General features: G+C 39.6%; 2 protein-coding genes across 2 annotated transcripts in view; both read right to left on the bottom strand.

Moving 5' to 3' along the window:
• Positions 1 to 4371: 4371 nt before the first annotated feature.
• Positions 4372 to 6442, bottom strand: LOC311148592 (fez family zinc finger protein 1-like; the record flags this gene model as incomplete). Its single annotated transcript, XM_084185573.1, has 4 exons — positions 4372 to 4625; positions 4898 to 5030; positions 5407 to 5541; positions 5648 to 6442. The coding sequence occupies 4 exons, from the start codon at positions 6440 to 6442 to the stop codon at positions 4372 to 4374; spliced, it is 1317 nt and encodes a 438-aa protein (XP_084041699.1).
• Positions 6443 to 10192: 3750 nt separating this feature from the next.
• Positions 10193 to 19893, bottom strand: part of LOC311149019 (calcium-dependent secretion activator 2-like) — a 208379-nt gene continuing 198678 nt past the window's right edge. Inside the window, exons 27-28 of the mRNA XM_084186092.1 lie at positions 14733 to 14837; positions 10193 to 11283 (exon numbers count right to left, since the gene is read on the bottom strand). Of these exons, the coding sequence (XP_084042218.1) occupies positions 11113 to 11283; positions 14733 to 14837 (276 nt within the window). The 3' untranslated portion in view covers positions 10193 to 11112. The remainder of the gene's footprint in view (positions 11284 to 14732; positions 14838 to 19893) is intronic.

Here is a 19893-nt window from a genome sequence, read left to right as displayed (position 1 = left end):
GTTATAATGACTGTAGCTATGCCTTACCAGTCAGTGTAATGGCGAGGGGAGGGGTAACTGCTGAATCTCCCAAGATTGCTCCCACCAATCCCATCGCAACGCAAAGGATCGGCCTCTTCTTGTCCTTCACGTAGCCGTCGCAGCATTATGACTACAGGCGGCATTTCCAAGAGGAATGATATGTGCTATCTGGGATCCTTGGGAAGTCCCCCCCATTGAAGTTGAAATATAAAATGGTTGGGTTTAGGGGTAGGGACGTCCCAAGGATTGCAGATAGCACTGACCCAAGAGGAATCGTGCCTCGCTGATTAACTAGTCTTAATTAGTCTACAGAGTTTTCAAACCACCGTTTTGTCATATATTCTCTTTAAATGAACTCAGCGCTGAGAGACATATATATTATTTAATATCATTCCATTTATATAACAGATTGTAGGCCTTGCCCATGAAATGAAATATGAAAATAAATACATTTGTCAGTCGCTCTGGATAAGAGCGTCTGCTAAATGACTAAAATGTAAATGTAAATGTAATAAACAAGAATAGAATAGAATAGAGCATATCCTTTGTAGTCCGTTTGGTTAGAACGGAAATGAGTTTAGTTTCTGCCTATCCCCTTACATCCCCAGAAACCCAAGTGTTGAGGCACATGCTGGATAGAGAGCAATTTGGAGTTAAATGCCTTGCTTAAGGGCACAACAGCAGTGGTTTGTATGGGATCATTCACAGTCCACCTTTAGGGCTATATCTGGTAACAGACTGAGTCAGTGGCACTGACAGACAAAAATGTTTCACAATTCATGACACACTTGCCCACAAATGAAGTGGTAGCCTAGCCCTAGTCGTGTGTGTGTGTGTGACCTTTGTGTCGCATAGGGAAGGCTACATGTCATATCATTATCGAAAATACCATAGACATGTCACATTCTCTCATGTTTGCTCAACACGAAAAAGAAAAACATTGGCCCATTCACTGATAGGCCTAATTGAATAATGCACCACCTTATTCATAATTCTTCTTTCTAATTTGGTGAATATACTAATTGAAGAATAACCTACGATCCATAAACAAATTTAAGATCAGTTGCGTAGAATTAAAAGCTATAGCCTGGGAGCTCAAATCTGGACATACAGTGCATTCGGAAAGGATTCAGACCCCTTCACTTTTTCCACATGTTGTTACATTACAGCTTTATTCTAAAATTGATTTTTTTTAAATTCCCCTCATCAATCTACACACAATACCCTATAATGACAAAGCAAAAACAGGTTTAGAAATTTTTGCAAATTTATAAAAAATACAAATATTACATTTACATAAGTATTCAGACGCTTTACACAGTACTTTGTTGAAGCACCTTTAGCAGCGATTACAGTCAAGTCCTGTTGGGTATGACGCTACAAGCTTGGCACACCTGTATTTGGGGAGTTTCTCCCATTCTTCTCTGCAGATCCTCTCAAGCTCTGTCAGGATGGATGGGGAACGTCGCTGCACAGCTATTTTCAGGTCTCTCCAGAGATGTTCGATCAGGTTCAAGTCCGGGCTCTGGCTGGGCCACTCAAGGACATTCAGAGACTTGTCCCAAAGCCACTCCTGTGTTGTCTTAGCTGTGTGCTTAGGGTCTTTGTCCTGTTGGAAGGTGAACCTTCACCCCAGTTTGAGGTCCTGAGCACTCTGGGGTAGGTTGTCATCAAGGATCTCTGTACTTTGCTCCATTCATCTTTCCCTCGATCCTGACTAGTCTCCCAGTCCCTGCTGCTGAAAAACATCCCCACAGCATGATGCTGCCACCACCATGCTTCACCGTAGGTATGGTGCCAGGTTTCCTCCAGATGTGATGCTTGACATTAAGGCCAAAGACTTCCATCTTGGTTTCATCAGACCAGAGAATCTTGTTTCTCATAGTCTCAGAGTCCTTTAGGTGCCTTTTGGCAAACTCCAAGCAGGCTGTCATGTGCCTTTTACTGAGGAGTGGCTTCTGTAAAGGCCTGATTGGTGGAGTGCTGCAGAGATGGTTGTCCTTCTGGAAGGTTCTCCCATCTCCACAGAGGACCTCTGGAGCTCTGTCAGAGTGACCATCGGGTTCTTGGTCACCTCCCTGACCAAGGCCCTTCTCCCCCGATTGCTCAGCTTGGCCAGGCGGGCAGCTCTAGGAAGAGTCTTGGTGGTTCCAAACTTCTTCCATTTAACAATGATGGAGGCTGCTGTGTTCTTGGGGACCTTCAATGCTGCATACATTTGTTGGTACCCCTTACCCAGATCTGTGCCTCGACACAATCCTGTCTCGGAGCTCTACGGACAATTCCTTCTACCTCATAGCTTAATTTTTGCTCTGACATGCACTGTCAACTGTGGGACTGTATACAGACAGGTGTGTGCCTTTTCAAATCATGTCCAATCAATTGAATTTACCACAGGTGGACTCCCATCAAGTTGTAGAAACGTCTCAAGGATGATCAATAGAAACAGGATGCACCTGAGCTCAACTTCGAGTCTCATAACAAATGGTCTGAATAGTTATGTAAATAAGGTATTTCTGTTTAGTTTAGTTTTTTATACATTGCAAAAATGTATAAAAACCTGTTTTCGGTTTGTCATTATGGGGTATTGTGTGTAGATTGATGAGGGGAAACAAATATTTAATCCATTTTAGAATAAGGCTGTAACGTAACAAAATATGGAAAAAGTCAAGGGGTCTGAATACTTTCCGAATCACTGTATACCTGAATGCATGGAAGTCGTTTCATGTTGGAATCCTGAGACTGCATTCCTTTGGCTTGTTAGTGAGCGGCAAGGTCAGGTGATGTTGCCTCTCAGTGCACTGCAAATAGGAACTTTTCCCCTAATAAAACAACGTTTGACATTTTGCCAAGGTGTTCGCAGTTGACTCGTATTTGCAGAAGAATATTGCTTCATCGTAGCCTATTTGGCTATAAGGGTCAACAGGTAGACTCGTATTTATCAATACTGTCCACAAGAGGGGGTGGCTGTCCTAGAGATTTAGGCTTTAGTTTTCCTAGCCTAACGTTAAATGCCTAACATTGCATGCAAGCCTACATCCCTGAGGCTATAGAAGTTTTTTCCCTACATTTACAACTCACCATTATGGTAACATCCTTGGTCAAAGGCAAATAAATAAAAACCCAATCTTCGTTTTATAAAGAAAATAAAAAAACAGAAACTGATGATGATTATTATTATTATCAAAATACTTCCCCTCACCATCACGGGAATCGTTTGGCCCATGTATGTCACTTTCTAAATAATGGAATATTTGGAATACCTTTTTCTTAAACATGTCAGACACAATATGACATATACACAGTTTGATTTTATTGTCATTATTTTCTTTTCATAACTTACATTATTTTGTATGTGCACCTGCTCAACAATGTAGCCTGTAAGTGTCAAAGACGCTAGTTTTTTGCAAAACTTTCAGTGTTGGGGAAGCTACTTGGAAAATATAATTTACCAAGCTACCAATTACTTCACACTGGAAGAAGTTAAGCTACACTAAAGCTACCCTTAAGAAAAATATAGTTTACTTAACTTTGAAAAAGTAGTTCACTACGTCCAACCTACTTTGTGAAAAACTATCATATGTAAATCTGAAATGCATGTCATACACTACAAATTGCAAGAACAGATCACATTGGGGTCATATGTTAACATAATGTGTAATTTAGCCTATTAAACACAAAAACGATGTTTTAAGTGAGAATTAAACCGGTCTGTAGCCAAAAAAAATAGGAAATTATTGCCTACTTCACCCATATTTTATTTTAGCAAAATATTAGTGTGTAGTTCCAGTAGTTAGCTACACCGCTATATAGCGAAAAAAAAATGTATTAACTACTTAAAACACTACCTAGATTTGAATTTAGTTCAACTACCACCAAGCTTATGCAAAATGTAGTTAACTAGTTGAACTACATGAAGTTCACTACTCCCCAACACTGAAAACTTTGCATATTCACAAATGTTGGCAAATCATGGAACTTTAGCAAGGGCATCATACAAAATGGGGTAGGCTACCACACTCATCACAACAAAAAATAATTTGTATATAGTCTTCAATTATTCTCTTAAATTATTAGTGTTACAATTTCAAATAAATATCGACATTTTACAGTAATCCTGAGATTTAAAGAAAACAACAGTATAATGACATTATCATGTAAAATTCAAGGAAAATACATACTAATAGAATGGTCCTGTAAGTCGCTCTGGATAAGAGCGTCTGCTAAATGACTAAAATGTAAATGTAAGTGTCCACAATATCTTGTGCGGTCTAAACTCGCATGCTTATTTTCAGATTTGGGCAAAACAGCGTAAAGGCGTATCGGCTGGCGTTTAAGTTCCGGAACTTTTTAGTGAGTTTCGGCTGTGACGAGAGTGGCAGGGGATTTAGATGCAGAGAGATCATGTAGTTTTCTGATGTGCTTTTTCAGGTCAAAGTTCCGGCAGAATCCCTTGCCGCAAGTCGGGCACGTAAAGGGCTTCTTGTCATTGTGCGTGTGCATGTGGAACGTCAGGTTGTACACTTGGTGGAAGGCCTTGTTGCAGATGTTGCACTTGAACTGTTTCTCGCCGCTATGCGTCAATTTGTGGTTCTTGTAGTTGCCTTGAAGATTTAAAAAAAGAAAGTGTATGTCAACAATATTGTAAAAGTCAGTGCCACAGTTATTTGTCAATTCCGTTTTAAGCCAAGTCATACTGATTTGATTCTGATTTGAATTGAGCAACATACATTTAGCTCTGAGCAGAATCAATATTCTATCCTCAAAGCAGAATAAATCATATTATATCCAGATATTGCAAATAATTAATCACACAATAGAAATAGAAAAAATCACATAATCCAAAACACTCGAATAGATTAACATTCTTTCTCACCTTTTTGATGAAATCCTTTGCCGCAGAACTCACAGATGAAGGGTTTGTAACCTGCATGGATTCGTGTGTGTGTGTTAAGAGTTGAACTCCGGTTGAACGCTTTTCCACACTGGTTGCATTTATGAGGCTTCTCCTGTGAAGGGCACATGTATAAATGTGATTTTAGAAACCTATTATTTGGGATCCAACGAAAACTGTACAGTAAAATTGGTAAATAGAATAAACTGGGCTATATACTTTTCAATATTATTGTGTATATAGGCCTACAAGTAAACGTTAAAAATACTATACAGTTCAACACCAGGCCACAATATTAATATAGCCTAACATAACAATGATGGCATTGATGCGTTGTTCTATCACATTTTCCTATGATGTAGTCCTATTTTGTGGTTTTTATATAGTTTAAACGAATAGAACATCGTGTGATTATGAATGGCTTTGGGTATGATGATGATGATGATGATGATGATGATGATGATGATGATGATGATGATTGAATAGAATACCTGAGTATGAATAATTTTGTGGCGACAAAGGGTGCTTGCTTGTCGAAATCCCTTGCCGCATACTTTGCAGACGAATGGTCTCGCTCCGGTGTGCACGGGCATGTGGCGCGTTAAATTGTAGTGGGCATTGAACACCTGTGAATATAAATATATATATATTAATTATAAAATTAACGATTTTAAAATATCAAGCAGGCCCGTAAGGCAGAGACCACCACATGCACGAAATGTATGTTCTTACCTTTCCGCAAACCTCGCAGGTGAATACTTTGGGTTTGCCGCTTGGGCAAGCGCTGTTCAATTTGGAAGAGCCCTTGAATAGTTTGTCCGATAGAATCTGTGCACTCTCTTTCATGTAGTGATGAAGTTGAGTTTGGGAAATGTCTTTAAATGCAACTCCGGATGGGTATCTGTCTGTGCATTGAGCCACTTTATTTTTCTCCGCGAGGAAAGCTCTCTGGCGCGCATGTTGCAGCGGAGTGTTGAGAAAGTAGGAGGCCATGGGGTGGATGTTTACGATGCTTGCCGGGGATGGGCACACACTCTCCCCGCAGTTCAGGTAGCACACGGCCCCCATGGCATGAAAAGACGACTGGTTCACCACACGCGGTCGAAAGAGTTTGTATTGTCCCACCGACGGGTTCACATCTGGTTGTTCGTTCTTATAGTTCAAACCAATGCCCACCAACTCACTTGAATTATATGAGGAAGCCTCAAAGTGACTCGTATCTAATCCATTCATATTTAGTTTATGACCCGGTTCGTATGCCAGTGGCACGAAAGGTATCATGCAATGCAGTGATGATGAAGTCATGTTGAGCGGCTGCTTCGGGTCAGATTCAGGCCTACCCACCGGAATGTGATGGAACAGGTTGGGGAAAGGTATCGACTTTGGCTCGGGCGTCCTGGCCATAATCCGTTCGATCGAAAAAGCGAGAGGCTTGGTGGGGGTGATCATCTTTCCGCCTGCAGTCAAGTTTTCAGAAGCCGAGGGGGAGCCGAAAATTCCCGCTGAGTGGTAGAGCGCACTGTCCATGACTTTCAAAACAACACCTTTTGGAAAGCCGGCGTTGGAGCTCCTTTTGTAGATACCTTTGATTCCTCCTCACTGCCCGGCTAGAAAGGACATAATTCGGCGCACTCTGGGTCGACGCAAGCCCCCTCACTGTTCCCGTTTGCGTTGATTTTGGACAATCAGCACTTATGTCTAGCGGGACTGCTCAATATGTCGTATTGAGTCAATACCGCAGCCGAAACCTCACCAATCGTTACCATCTAAGAAGAAAAAGTAAAGTAGATAATTGCTCAATTCTCTTCCATCAAGTCTCCACTTGTGGCCCCTCTACTACTGCTATGGGTGCGTGTGTCACCCGCGTCGCGAATGAGGTGTTCTTTAGTGGCCAGTCTTGTTCAACTGTAAAGCGTTTGGCAAATCTGAGGTCCCCTTGTGGCTTCATGTGACATCATTTGAAATCGCACAAGACGACAGGCGCTGTGTGGGGTCAGAGGATGTCAGCATTTGACATATCTTTTCACTCATCATATACAGTATGTGTGGTTACCTGCATGCTATTTTACGCATGCAACAATCTAAAATAATAGGCATTGGTTTTACGAATGGGTGATTGCAATATTGGCCTATCCATATTATGCTCAACCTAAGCTATTCCAGAAGGACATGTATTTAATAATAGATTCGAAAGTAGTAGAATTACACTCTCTATAGGCATACTATACCTCAATAGGACCTAAATCCAAATAAAACATTTGGTGTCCAAACCCTTGACGCATCTCGTTTCTAACCTAATGAACAAGTCTAATACCTCTATAGCAATCCACTAATAAGACAAACGACTATGAAGAACAGGTTACTATCTAATCATAATTATAGTCGATCATTCTTGATAAAAGGCTAAGATATAACGCAACACGCTGTGATCAAGGGCTTTTGAAGCTTATCTTAACTTATAGGCCTTTACATTTTGGCTACTGTATATAGACTTCAGTATTTACATAAAACACTAAGTTAATTTAAATAGTACCATTCATTTTTTTAGGCAGTCTACCAGTATACACGAGGGAGCTCAAGGTGAGAACCATAGAGATCTTATTAAATTACAAATGATTCTAATTCCTAATTCTATGGTGAGAACGGTGTCCTATCTGTTATACCAAACCCACCAAAGCCGGTGTGACTGCGGGAGTGTGCACGCGGAGAGTGATGAGCTCCATAAGTGCCTCAAGGACTAGAGAGAGTTTGAGCAATCAGGAGAGGTGTACCCTACAATGTATCGGAGCAACAACTCTAGCAAATATACAGAAATTAAAGCTTGTACCCAGTTCCGGGCGAAGTCACATTGGTAATACGGTGGAACGTCTCATCTGGGCATATCCAGACGGATGCTCAATGACAATCATGACAACAAACAAGGTAAATATGCGCATTGATTCAAAATGTCTGCATTCAGTTACAGCAGTCTTTATTCAGACTTAGGTCTACAGTGTTTGATTTATTTAAGTTGAAATGTAAAAATATAGGCTACCTGAAAAATGAATGATGAAGGAATTTCACCGACTATAATACATTTTACATTTTAGTCATTTAGCAGACGCTCTCATCCAGAGCGACTTATTGTTAGTGAGTGCATACATTTTTCATACTGGCCCCCCGTGGGAATCGAACCCACAACCCTGGCGTTGCAAGCGCCATACCTCTACCAACTGAGCTACAGCTATAAATAGGCTAATATACAATAATATATATTGACGTTGTTTTTTCTTCTAATTTAAGTAGCACTAAAAGCAACAATAAATTATTATTATTATTATTGTATAATTATTGGAGTAATGATTAGTGTTAATAACAATATATACATTATTGTCGAAATTCATAAGTTACTATATTTTAAGTTGATTTCTTGGTTAAAATACTAGCTGTTTGGTGTTAAATAGCCTATAGCTTTAAAAAGATAGCGGGATGTCTTCTTGCTGCTCGACTTTCTTTCAGTTTAACATTTTGGAGACCTGACTGAAACCCATATGGCTTGGCTTGCTATTCATGAATGCGGTGGGATTTAGACCTAAACATCTTTCATATAATTATAAATTATGTGTAATCAGTTGACTGACGTTAAAGTCTTGTATAATTACACCAAGTTTTGATATAAACTTGCGTTAATCCCTTGTGTTTTATTTTTCTTCAATTCTGAGTCTATGGCGTGAAGAGAATGCGATACTGCTCACTTCTATTGTAAGGATAATTTAGGTAAATCAATGAGGACGCAGCTCAGGGATAAATAATGATGTCTAATAATAGCCTACTAATAATAGGAAAATACTACTACTAATAATAATACTAAGACTACTACTAATAATACAAATACTACTACTAATAATAATATAAATACTACTACTACTACTACTAATAATAATACAAATACTACTACTAATAATAATACAAATAATAATAACAACAATAAGAATAATAACAGTCTAAGTATAGGCTATAAATGTTTTCAGCCTATAGGCCTACATGGTTTACCATTATCATTAGGCCTATTATTAATCTCAATGCATAAGTATTATTATAAATAGCATATATCATTAGGTATTATTTACCTGTCCTGTTAAGCTAAACGTTACTGAATCAATGCTCAAATAAATTACACTTCACCAATAGAATTTAAGTTTAGGCCTATATGCTGAAAGCCAAGTTATTATCAGATATGTAACGAAAATTAATAGGCCTAACTGCATGCATACCTTTCTTTTAATATGGGAAAGAATCGTTTATGTTGTGAAAATGCAATGCTCCGGACCGAAACTAGCCTATAGGCCTAATAAACATTTATAAAAATAAGCTCCTTCAGTAGCCTCCTATTAGGTTTATTTTGAAAATGAACCCATATTGCTTATAGTCCCTCCTATACTTTAGTAGTGTAGCCAAATAAATATTTTCTTATAAATATTTTTTGCAAAGAAATCATTGGACGTAGGCTAAGGCTTAAGCCTTCACACTGTGTAAATGGTAATACTGCCTCAATCATCAACTAATCCACCATTAACTACTGTGTAATTACATTCTGTCAGTAATTAATAACCTACATAAGGGGATATTCTGATTGGTTAACTCCACGGCAGGACGACGTGATGCTTGTGGAGACACAGATGGACAGCTGGACGGTGGGCGGAGGTTGCCTGATGCTCATTTCTCCCCATCACTTGCATTTCTTTTGAAAAGATGTCAACTAAACGAAAACACAATTTGCATAGTCTGCCCATGATAAAATTGAACAGATGATTAGTTGAAATGAGGTTGTCATGTCTCAAGAAATTCACCAGTTCTGAAATTCAGTTAATTTTGAGAACAAAACAAAATGGCTATTAGGCTTTAGTTAAATATATATATATATATATTAAGCCAACACAAGACAGTCAATGTTGAGATCACGATGGAGTCTATACTAACAAAACTATAAACTGTTGGCAAATAGGTTGTCACAATTTGTAAGAACTTCACCATTTGTATATTAGGTCATGGTATATGATTTTTGAAGAACACAACTAAAATGTTTATATATTTTGAATTACTCAATTGTTTGTTTTTGTTGTGATTGAAGTCTTTTTTAACAAACAATGTATAGCTTTAAAATATGTATAGCTCCATTCATTAATTTGAGAGTAGTTACATTTCCCCAGCTCTGTCCATCACCTTAACAATCAAAGGGTCCTTATTACAGATTGGGCTGTTAATATAGTTTATGGAGAAATTCAGGACACCATGATTGCTTTAAAAACACTTTAATTCTAACACTTAGAACATTCACACCTGAATAAAAACAGGTGCACAGAATACAATAGAAATATATTTCATATATTTTTGCCCATTTGTTTTGTCTTTGAACTCCACTGACACAAACTCATTGAAGTATTACAGTTAAGACATCAATTCAGATTCAAAACATAATGCACACAATCAATCAGGTTTAGCCTATTGAACACAGCTTTGAATTTATAGTGTACAACTCTTGTGAAGGATAACACACTCAAACATAGCCTAAATACATTAAATGACAATGTAGCACTTTAGCCTATGCATTCCATTCATACAGTACAGCATAAACATATGGATATTGGCTGTATCATCTCTCTTTCAGGGAGCTTATGTAAGAACAACCCCAATGTCCTCATAAGCACCCTGAAATGTCCTCATAATGCACTTTGTACATTTACCACAGAATGGACCTGCAATTGGCAAGATCTCTGAAACCTGTTTCAATTGGCATGATTGTATCTAGGTAACCATAAGAGCACAACTTTTTTCTTTTTTCTTGGTCTACATCACTATTAAAATAAAGTACAAAGAAAGTAACAAACAAATTAAATAAACAAAACGGGAACTGCACTGAAGGCTACCAGTTGGTGACCACTGAGCTGTACTGACATCATATCATTATGGCTGGGAAGGTAGCCACTACTGGAGTAAGTGGGGGGGAGGGGTGAAGAGAGAGAGAGCGAGGGAACACAATGATGGATGTTTTCATCATAGACTTAAGTGTGTGTTCTTCAAGCCCTCCTTCTGTCGCACACACACACTTTCCACACACACATAATCTCCACCCCTTCCATCTCCTGTACACATACGTGCACACTTCCCAATTCAGTCTATATGCGAGGGCCACCAGACTTGGCGGTATAGGGCGAAGTTCACCCGTCCTCCTCATCACTGTCCCTCATGGTGATGCCTTGGAGACCGTCGCCGGCCTTGACCGCCACGGTGGCCTCCTCCACGGTGAGGCGGTTGTAGACGGTCTCATAGCTCTTGTTGTTCAGGGTTCCATCCAGGACTCCTTGGAGTCGGAAGTCTCGGTATGTCTTCTGTGGGTGAAACCAAACAGAAAAACACACATCAGAGAACATGGAGGCTTCTCTCAATGGGAAACCGAGACTGAGTGTGAATGGTCAGAACAGAATAGACTGTCAGTGTTTGAATGGTGGAACAATAGCCTGTTGTGTGCTGAATAGTGGAGCTGAACAGATTTGGACAAAGGCAAGATTCAAGGCCACTGTGGTCTTCTTCAATAGGTCCATCCAAATTGAGCTCCAATGTCCGAGTGCACTCCATCTAGGTGTCAATAACTGTTCATATTTAAAATGTAAAGAGAAAATCCTTAAGTCTATCCTCTCCATTTTTTTATCTGATCAGGGAGTCATACTGAAACCAAGGTCTTTTTTTTTTTTTTTTTTTTTTACAGATGAGCCCTGAATTACAGAAAATACACACATCAATATAAGTACAAAATGCAAGCAGAAAGAAAAACATTGTCATAAAAAACAAACACATTCATCAGTAATAAAGTCCTCAATCAGCTTTCTGAATTACCCTAGAGGCACCAGAACATCAAATGTAAGAACATTTTGAAGATTGTTCCACAAATATGGTGCAAAAAAACTCAAATCTGATTTACCTAACTCAGTAGAGATCAAAGGAATTTCTACAGTTAACCATCCCTGAGACCGGGTGTGGTAACTCATATCTGTAAAGGTTAGTAATGATAGGTACAGTGGGAGTTTTTGTAAAAGGGCTTTATACAGTAAATGAAAACATAGCAATGTATCAACCTACGTGACATCAAAGAGGGCCAACCAACTTTCTGGTAGAGAATGCAGTGAGGAGTACTGGGGTGGGGGGGGGGGGGGGGGGGTGGGGGGGGGGTCTCAACTTACTGCTCAGCATTAGAATAGTAGGATACACAAGGTGCAATTTCGAAATGTTGTTTTTGCATTAGCAGTTTTTCTCTTGTTATGTCAGTCACTAGCTAGGTTTCCATCCAATTGGCGACAGATTTTCATGCAAATATTAATTTAATATGCATAAAGAAAATATGCACATTTTCCCACCAGTGGTGTTTCCACCAAACAGAGTCAGTGCGTGATGAGGTACTGCACACAAAATGTAAATTTTCGCCTAAGTCTTCATGTCCGAATAAAAATCTAAAAATCAATGTGTTTCCATCGATTTTTCAACTCCACCAATAGTTGTCACAAAAACTGTTGCGTTAAATAGCAAATGTGCCTACTCAGGTCTTTGCACGTGCGCTGTTGCCAAGGGTTTACAAAACACCTGTCTTTCCATGACAAACTGACCAGGTGAATCCAGGTGAAAGCTATGATCCCTTATTGATGTCACTTGGTAAATCCACTTAAATCAGTGTAGATGAAGGGGAGGCGACAGGTTAAAGAAGGATTTTTAAGCCTTGAGACATGGATTGTGTACAGTTGTGTTCAAAAGTTTTGAGAATGACACAAATACTAATTTTCACAAAGTCTGCTGCCTCAGTTTTGATTATGGCAATTTGCATATACTCCAGAATGTCATGAAGAGTGATCAGATGAATTGCAATTAATTGCAAAGTCCCTCTTTGCCATGAAAATGAACTTAATCCCCAAAAAACATTTCCACTGCATTTCAGCCCTGCCACAAAAGGACCAGCTGCCATCATGTCAGTGATTCTCTTGTTAACGCAGGTGAGAATGTTGACGAGGACAAGGCTGGAGATCACTCTGTCATGCTGATTGAGTTAGAATAACAGACTGGAAGCTTTAAAAGGAAGGTGGTGCTTGAAATCATTGTTCTTCCTCTGTTAACCATGGTTACCTGCAAGGAAACACGTGCAGTCATCATTGCTTTGCACAAAAAGGGCTTCACAGTCAAGGATATTGCTGCTAGTAAGATTGCACCTCAATCAACCATTTATCGGATCATCAAGAACTTCAAGGAGAGAGGTTCAATTGTTGTGAAGAAGGCGTCAGGGCGCCCAAGAAAGTCCAGCAAGCACCAGGACCGTCTCCTAAAGTTGATTCAGCTGCGGGATCGGGGCACCACCAGTGCAGAGCTTGCTCAGGAATTGCAGCAGGCAGATGTGAGTGCATCTGCATGCACAGTGAGGCGAATACTTTTGGGAGGATGGCCTGGTGTGAAGAAGGGCAGCAAAGAAGCCACTTCTCTCCAGGAAAAACATCAGGGACAGACTGATATTCTGCAAAAGGTACAGGGATTGGACTGCTGAGGACTGGGGTAAAGTCATTTTCTCTGATGAATCCCCTTTCTGATTGTTTGGGGCATCCGGAAAACACCTTGTCCGGAGAAGACAAGGTGAGCGCTACCATCAGTCCTGTGTCATGCCAACAGTAAAGCATCCTGAGACCATTCATGTGTGGGGTTGCTTCTCAGCCAAGGGAGTGGGCTCACTCACAATTTTGCCTAAGAACACAGCCATGAATAAAGAATGGTACCAACACATCCTCCGACAGCAACTTCTCCCATCCATCCAAGAACAGTTTGGTGACGACCATTGCCTTTTCCAGCATGATGGAGCACCTTGCCATAAGGCAAAAGTGATAACTAAGTGGCTCGGGGAACAAAACATCGACTTTTTGGGTCCTTGGCCAGGAAACTCCCCAGACCTTAATCCCATTGAGAATTTGTGGTCGATCCTCAAGAGGCGGGTGGACAAACAAAAACCCACAAATTCGGACAAACTCCAAGCATTGATTATGCAAGAATGGGCTGCCATCAGTCAGGATGTGGCCCAGAAGTTAATTGACAGCATGCCAGGGCGGATTGCAGAGGTCTTGAAAAAGAAGGGTCAACACTGCATATTGACTCTTTGCATAAACTTAATGTAATTGTCAATAAAAGCCTTTGACACTTATGGAATGCTTGTAATTATACTTTAGTATACCATAGTAACATCTGACAAAAATATCTGATAACACTGAAGCAGCGAACTTTGTGAAGACCAATACTTGTGTCATTCTCAAAACTTTTGACCACGACTGTATATGTGCCATTCGGAGGGTGAATGGGCAAGACAAAATATTTAAGTGCCTTTGAACGGGGCATGGTAGTAGGTGCCAGGCACACCGGTTTGTGTCAAGAACTCCTGTGGGAAGCATTGGAGTCAACATGGGCCAGCATCCCTGTGGAACGCTTCCGACGCCTTGTAGAGTCCATGCCTCGAGGAATTGAGGCTGTTCTGAGGGCAAAACTGGGTGCAACTCAATATTTGGAAGGTGTTCCTAATGTTTGTACACATAGTGCCTTGGCTTCAGCCTGTTTAATCTGGCCCTGACTAGACTCAATGTTTGGAATCAGATACATAAAAATAAAGCATACAATTTCTCAAGTAATTATTAATATAATTATTCACAAAGCACATTATTCCATATGCCTCATGTTCAACATGAAAAATGACAGTCTCGATGAGGGCTACAGCTTACTGTGAATGTTGACAGTACACTCACACCACAACAATGCGCGTTACCTTGACGATCTTGATGAGTGTTTTCAGCTGGTACATGTGGAGCTGAAGGTCCAGTCTGTCTGTCAGCCACGCACACACTGCCTTCATGGAGCTGGTGTACCATTGCTGTGCGCGCACACACACACACACACACACACACACAAATAGTCAGCATATACATCTATTTTAACTGAGGTACACAGTAGATAAAGCAACATGTCAAGGTACAATTATTCTATACACTACATCTGTCATTAGGCAAAAAGGCCAATATGTGGTTGTAAGAATGAACCATGAAGTACCAGAAGATGAGTAACACTGCTATGTTAGCGAATGTAATGTAGGTAAGCTAGATGGCTAGGCATACGCTAACGGTTGTCAGGAATGTGTTAAGTGTTATTACAACAGGAAATAGCATACACTCATTCATACACATCACCCCTCTTGCACACACAAGCAAGCACGCACGCACAAGTAAACATACACATAAAGTTGCTCTCATGGAATGCCATTCCTTTAGCAATACAGACAGACAACATTTTAATTTTTTATTGTTTTATTGACATTGCCTTGTCGTTGTAATCATTGCTGATGCTTGTGGTGATCAAACAACTTCGCACGTTGGGATCAATAAATGACTTTACTCTATAGAAGTGCAATCTGAATTGTAAAATGCTCTGGGATGAGTTTGATGCATGGTTTACATTTCTGTTGGTGATCCACACTTTGATGCTATGTACATCTTATTCAATTTGTTTATTGATATATTCAAACTGTTTATTGCTATATTTCCTTAAACCCCCTTTCAAATCACATTTTTAAAGACACTGTGGAACATTGCCCACAGGCCACTTTGTATAGAAGATTAATATTTTCACACAAGGTCAAAGGATTCAAAGGATAACAGTGTTCAAACTAAGCCATTATACATTCAAAAACGCCAATTACTGAAGAACACCTGAATGTGTGGGTTGGATGAGGTTCACGTCCTTGCTTTGAAATCAGAATGCATAACGATGTGTTTGTAAATGTCTTTGTAGTTCTATTACAAGGCCTCTCACACCTCTCTCCTGGCCACATGGAATGACAGAACATTTATTCTTCTATTCTTCTTTATGCAAATCATCTCATACAAGGTTCATTCAATGAAGTCACTGTTATAGTATAGTATACAGTGGCTTCAGAAAGTATTCACACCCCTTGACTTTTTCAAATTTCTGATGTGTTACAGCCTAAATATCAAATGGATTCAATTGAGATTTTGTGTCACTGGCCTACACACAATACCCCATAATGTCAATGGAATTATGTTTTTCAAATTTTTTACAAATCAATTAAAAATGAAAATCTGAAATGTCTTGAGTCAATAAGTATTCAACCCCTTTGTTATGGCAAGCCTAAATAACTTCAGGAGTAAAAATATGCTTAACAAGTCACATAATAAGTTGCAAGTGTATAACATGATTTTTGAATGACTACCTCATCTCTGTAACCCACACATACAATTATCTTTATGGTCACTCAGTCGAGCAGTGAATTTCAAACAGATTCAACCACAAAGACCAGGGAGGTTTTCCAATGCCTCGCAAAGAAGGGCCCCTATTGGTAGATGGCAACAACAAAAACAAGCAATCATTGAATATCCCTTTGAGCATGGTGAAGTTAGTAATTACACTTTGGATGGTGTATCAATACACCCAGTCACTACAAAGATACAGGCGTCCTTCCTAACTCAGTTGCCGGAGAGGAAGGAAACCGCTCGGGGATTTCACCATGAGGCCAATGGTGACTTTAAAATAGTTACAGTTTAATGGCTGTGATAGGGGAAAAACTGAAAATGGATCAAAGAAAATAGTAGTTACTCCACAATACTAACCTAATTGACAAAGTGAAGAGAAGGAAGCCTGTACACAATACAAATATTCCAAAACATGCATCCTGTTTGCAACAAGGCACTAATGTAATACTGCAAAAAAATTAACAAAGCAATTAACTTTTTGTCCTGAATACAAAGCATTGTATTTGCCCCAAACATAACACATTACTGAGTACCACTCTCCATATTTTCATTCATAGTAGTGGCTGAATCATGTTATGGGTATGCTTGTAATCGTTAAGGACTTGGGAGTTTTTCAGGGTAAAAAAAACTAAATGGACCAAGCACAAGCAAAATACTAGAGGAAAACCTGGTTCAGTCTGCTTTCCACCAGACACTGGGAGATTAATTCACCTTTCAGCAGGACAATAACCTAAAAACACAAGGCCAAAAATACACTGGAGTTGCTTACCAAAAAGAAAATGAATGTTCGAGTGGCCGAGTTACAGTTTTGACTTAAATCTGCTTGAAAATCTATGGCAAGACATGAACATGGTTGTCAATGATCAATAACCAATTTGACAGATCTTTAAGAATTTTGTAAAGAATAATGGGCAAATATTGTACAATTTAGGTGTGCAAAGCGCTTAGAGACTTACCCAGAAAGATTCACAGCTGTAATCTCTGCCAAAGGTGATTCTAACATGTATTAATTCAGTTGTGTGAATACTTACGTAAATTATATATTTCTGTATTTCATTTTCAATACATTTGCAAAACTCTAAAAATAAAAAAGGTTTTCACTTTGTCATTATGGGGCATTGTGTGTAGATGGGTGAGAAAAAAACAATTGAATCCATTTTGAATCCAGGCTGTAACAACAAAATGTGGAATAAGTCAAGGGGTATGAATACATTCTCAAGACACTGTAGATACATACGTAGATAGTATAGCATAGTTAGTATAGTATAGGTGTATGATAGTATAGGTGTGTACAGTAGATAGTATAGGTGTATAGATAGTATAGGTGTATAGGTAGTATAGGTGTATAGGTAGTATAGGTGTATAGATAGTATAGGTGTATAAAGTAGATAGTATAGGTGTATAGATAGTACAGGTGTATACAGTAGATAGTATAGGTGTATAGATAGTATAGGTGTATAGATAGTATAGGTGTATAAAGTAGATAGTATAGGTGTATAGATAGTATAGGTGTATAGATAGTATAGGTGTATACAGTAGATAGTATAGGTGTATAGATAGGTGAATAGATAGTATAGGTCTATAAATAGTACAGGTTTATACATTAGATAGTATAGATGTACATACAGTGGGGAAAAAAAGTATTTAGTCAGCCACCAATTGTGCAAGTTCTCCCACTTAAAAAGATGAGAGAGGCCTGTAATTTTCATCATAGGTACACGTCAACTATGACAGACAAATTGAGAAAAAAAATCCAGAAAATCACATTGTAGGATTTTTAATGAATTGATTTGCAAATTATGGTGGAAAATAAGTATTTGGTCACCTACAAACAAGCAAGATTTCTGGCTCTCACAGACCTGTAACTTCTTCTTTAAGAGGCTCCTGTGTCCTCCACTCGTTACCTGTATTAATGGCACCTGTTTGAACTTGTTATCAGTAAAAAAGACACCTGTCCACAACCTCAAACAGTCACACTCCAAACTCCACTATGGCCAAGACCAAAGAGCTGTCAAAGGACACCAGAAACAAAATTGTAGACCTGCACCAGGCTGGGAAGACTGAATCTGCAATAGGTAAGCAGCTTGGTTTGAAGAAATCAACTGTGGGAGCAATTACTAGGAAATGGAAGACATACAAGACCCCTGATAATCTCCCTCGATCTGGGGCTCCACGCAAGATCTCACCCTGTGGGGTCAAAAGGATCACAAGAACGGTGAGCAAAAATCCCAGAACCACACGGGGGGACCTAGTGAATGACCTGCAGAGAGCTGGGACCAAAGTAACAAAGCCTACCATCAGTAACACACTACGCCGCCAGGGACTCAAATCCTGCAATGCCAGACGTGTCCCCCTGCTTAAGCCAGTACATGTCCAGGCCCGTCTGAAGTTTGCTAGAGTGCATTTGGATAATCCAGAAGAGGATTGGGAGAATGGCATATGGTCAGATGAAACCAAAATATAACTTTTTGGTAAAAACTCAACTCGTCGTGTTTGGAGGACAAAGAATGCTGAGTTGCATGCAAAGAACACCATACCTACGGTGAAGCATGGGGGTGGAAACATCATGCTTTGGGGCTGTTTTTCTGCAAAGGGACCAGGACGACTGATCCGTGTAAAGGAAAGAATGAATGGGGCCATGTATCGTGAGATTTTGAGTGAAAACCTCCATCCACCAGCAAGGGCATTGAAGATGAAACGTGGTTGGGTCTTTCAGCATGACAATGATCCCAAACACACCGCCCGGGCAACGAAGGAGTGGCTTCGTAAGAAGCATTTCAAGGTTCTGGAGTGGCCTAGCCAGTCTCCAGATCTCAACCCCATAGAAAATCTTTGGAGGGAGTTGAAAGTCTGTTGCCCAGCGACAGCCCCAAAACATCACTGCTCTAGAGGAGATCTGCATGGAGGAATGGGCCAAAAGATAGATAGTACAGGTGTATACAGTAAATGGTATAGTTGTATAGATAGTATAGATAGAATAGGTGTATACAGTAGATTGTATAGGTGTATAGATAGTAAATGTGTATAGTTAGTATAGGTGTGTAGTTAGTATAGGTGTATACAGTAGATAGTATACATTACCAGTTAAAAGTTTTGACACACCTACTCAGTCAAGGGTATTTCTTTATGTTTACTATTTTCTACATTGTAGAATAATAGTGAAACATCAAAACTATGAAATAACCCATATCGAATCATGTAGTAACCAAAAAAGTGTTAAACAAATCAAAATATATTTTATATTTGAGATTCTTCAATAAGCCACCCTTTGCCTTAATGACAGCTTTGCACACTCTTGGCATTCTATCAACCAGCTTCACCTGGAATGCTTTTCCAACAGTCTTGAAGGAGTTCCCACATATGCTGAGCACTTGTTGGCTGCTTTTCCTTCACTCTGCGGTCCGACTCATCCCAAACCATCTCAGTTTGGTTGAGGTCGGGGGATTGTGGAGGCCAGGTCATCTGATGCAGCACTCCATCACTCTCCTTCTTGGTAAAATAGCCATTTCACAGCCTGGAGGTGTATTGGGTCATTGTCCTGTAACAAAAAAATATATAGTCCTACTAAGCCCAAACCAGATGGGATGGTGTATCACCGTGAATCCTAAATAAATCACAGACAGTGTCACCAGCAAAGCACCCCCACACCATAACACCTCCTCC

The sequence above is a fragment of the Coregonus lavaretus genome, assembly GCF_964263955.1.
Source record: "Coregonus lavaretus genome assembly, chromosome: 21".
Taxonomy (NCBI): domain Eukaryota; kingdom Metazoa; phylum Chordata; class Actinopteri; order Salmoniformes; family Salmonidae; genus Coregonus; species Coregonus lavaretus.
This window is presented reverse-complemented; position numbering and strand designations above follow the sequence as displayed.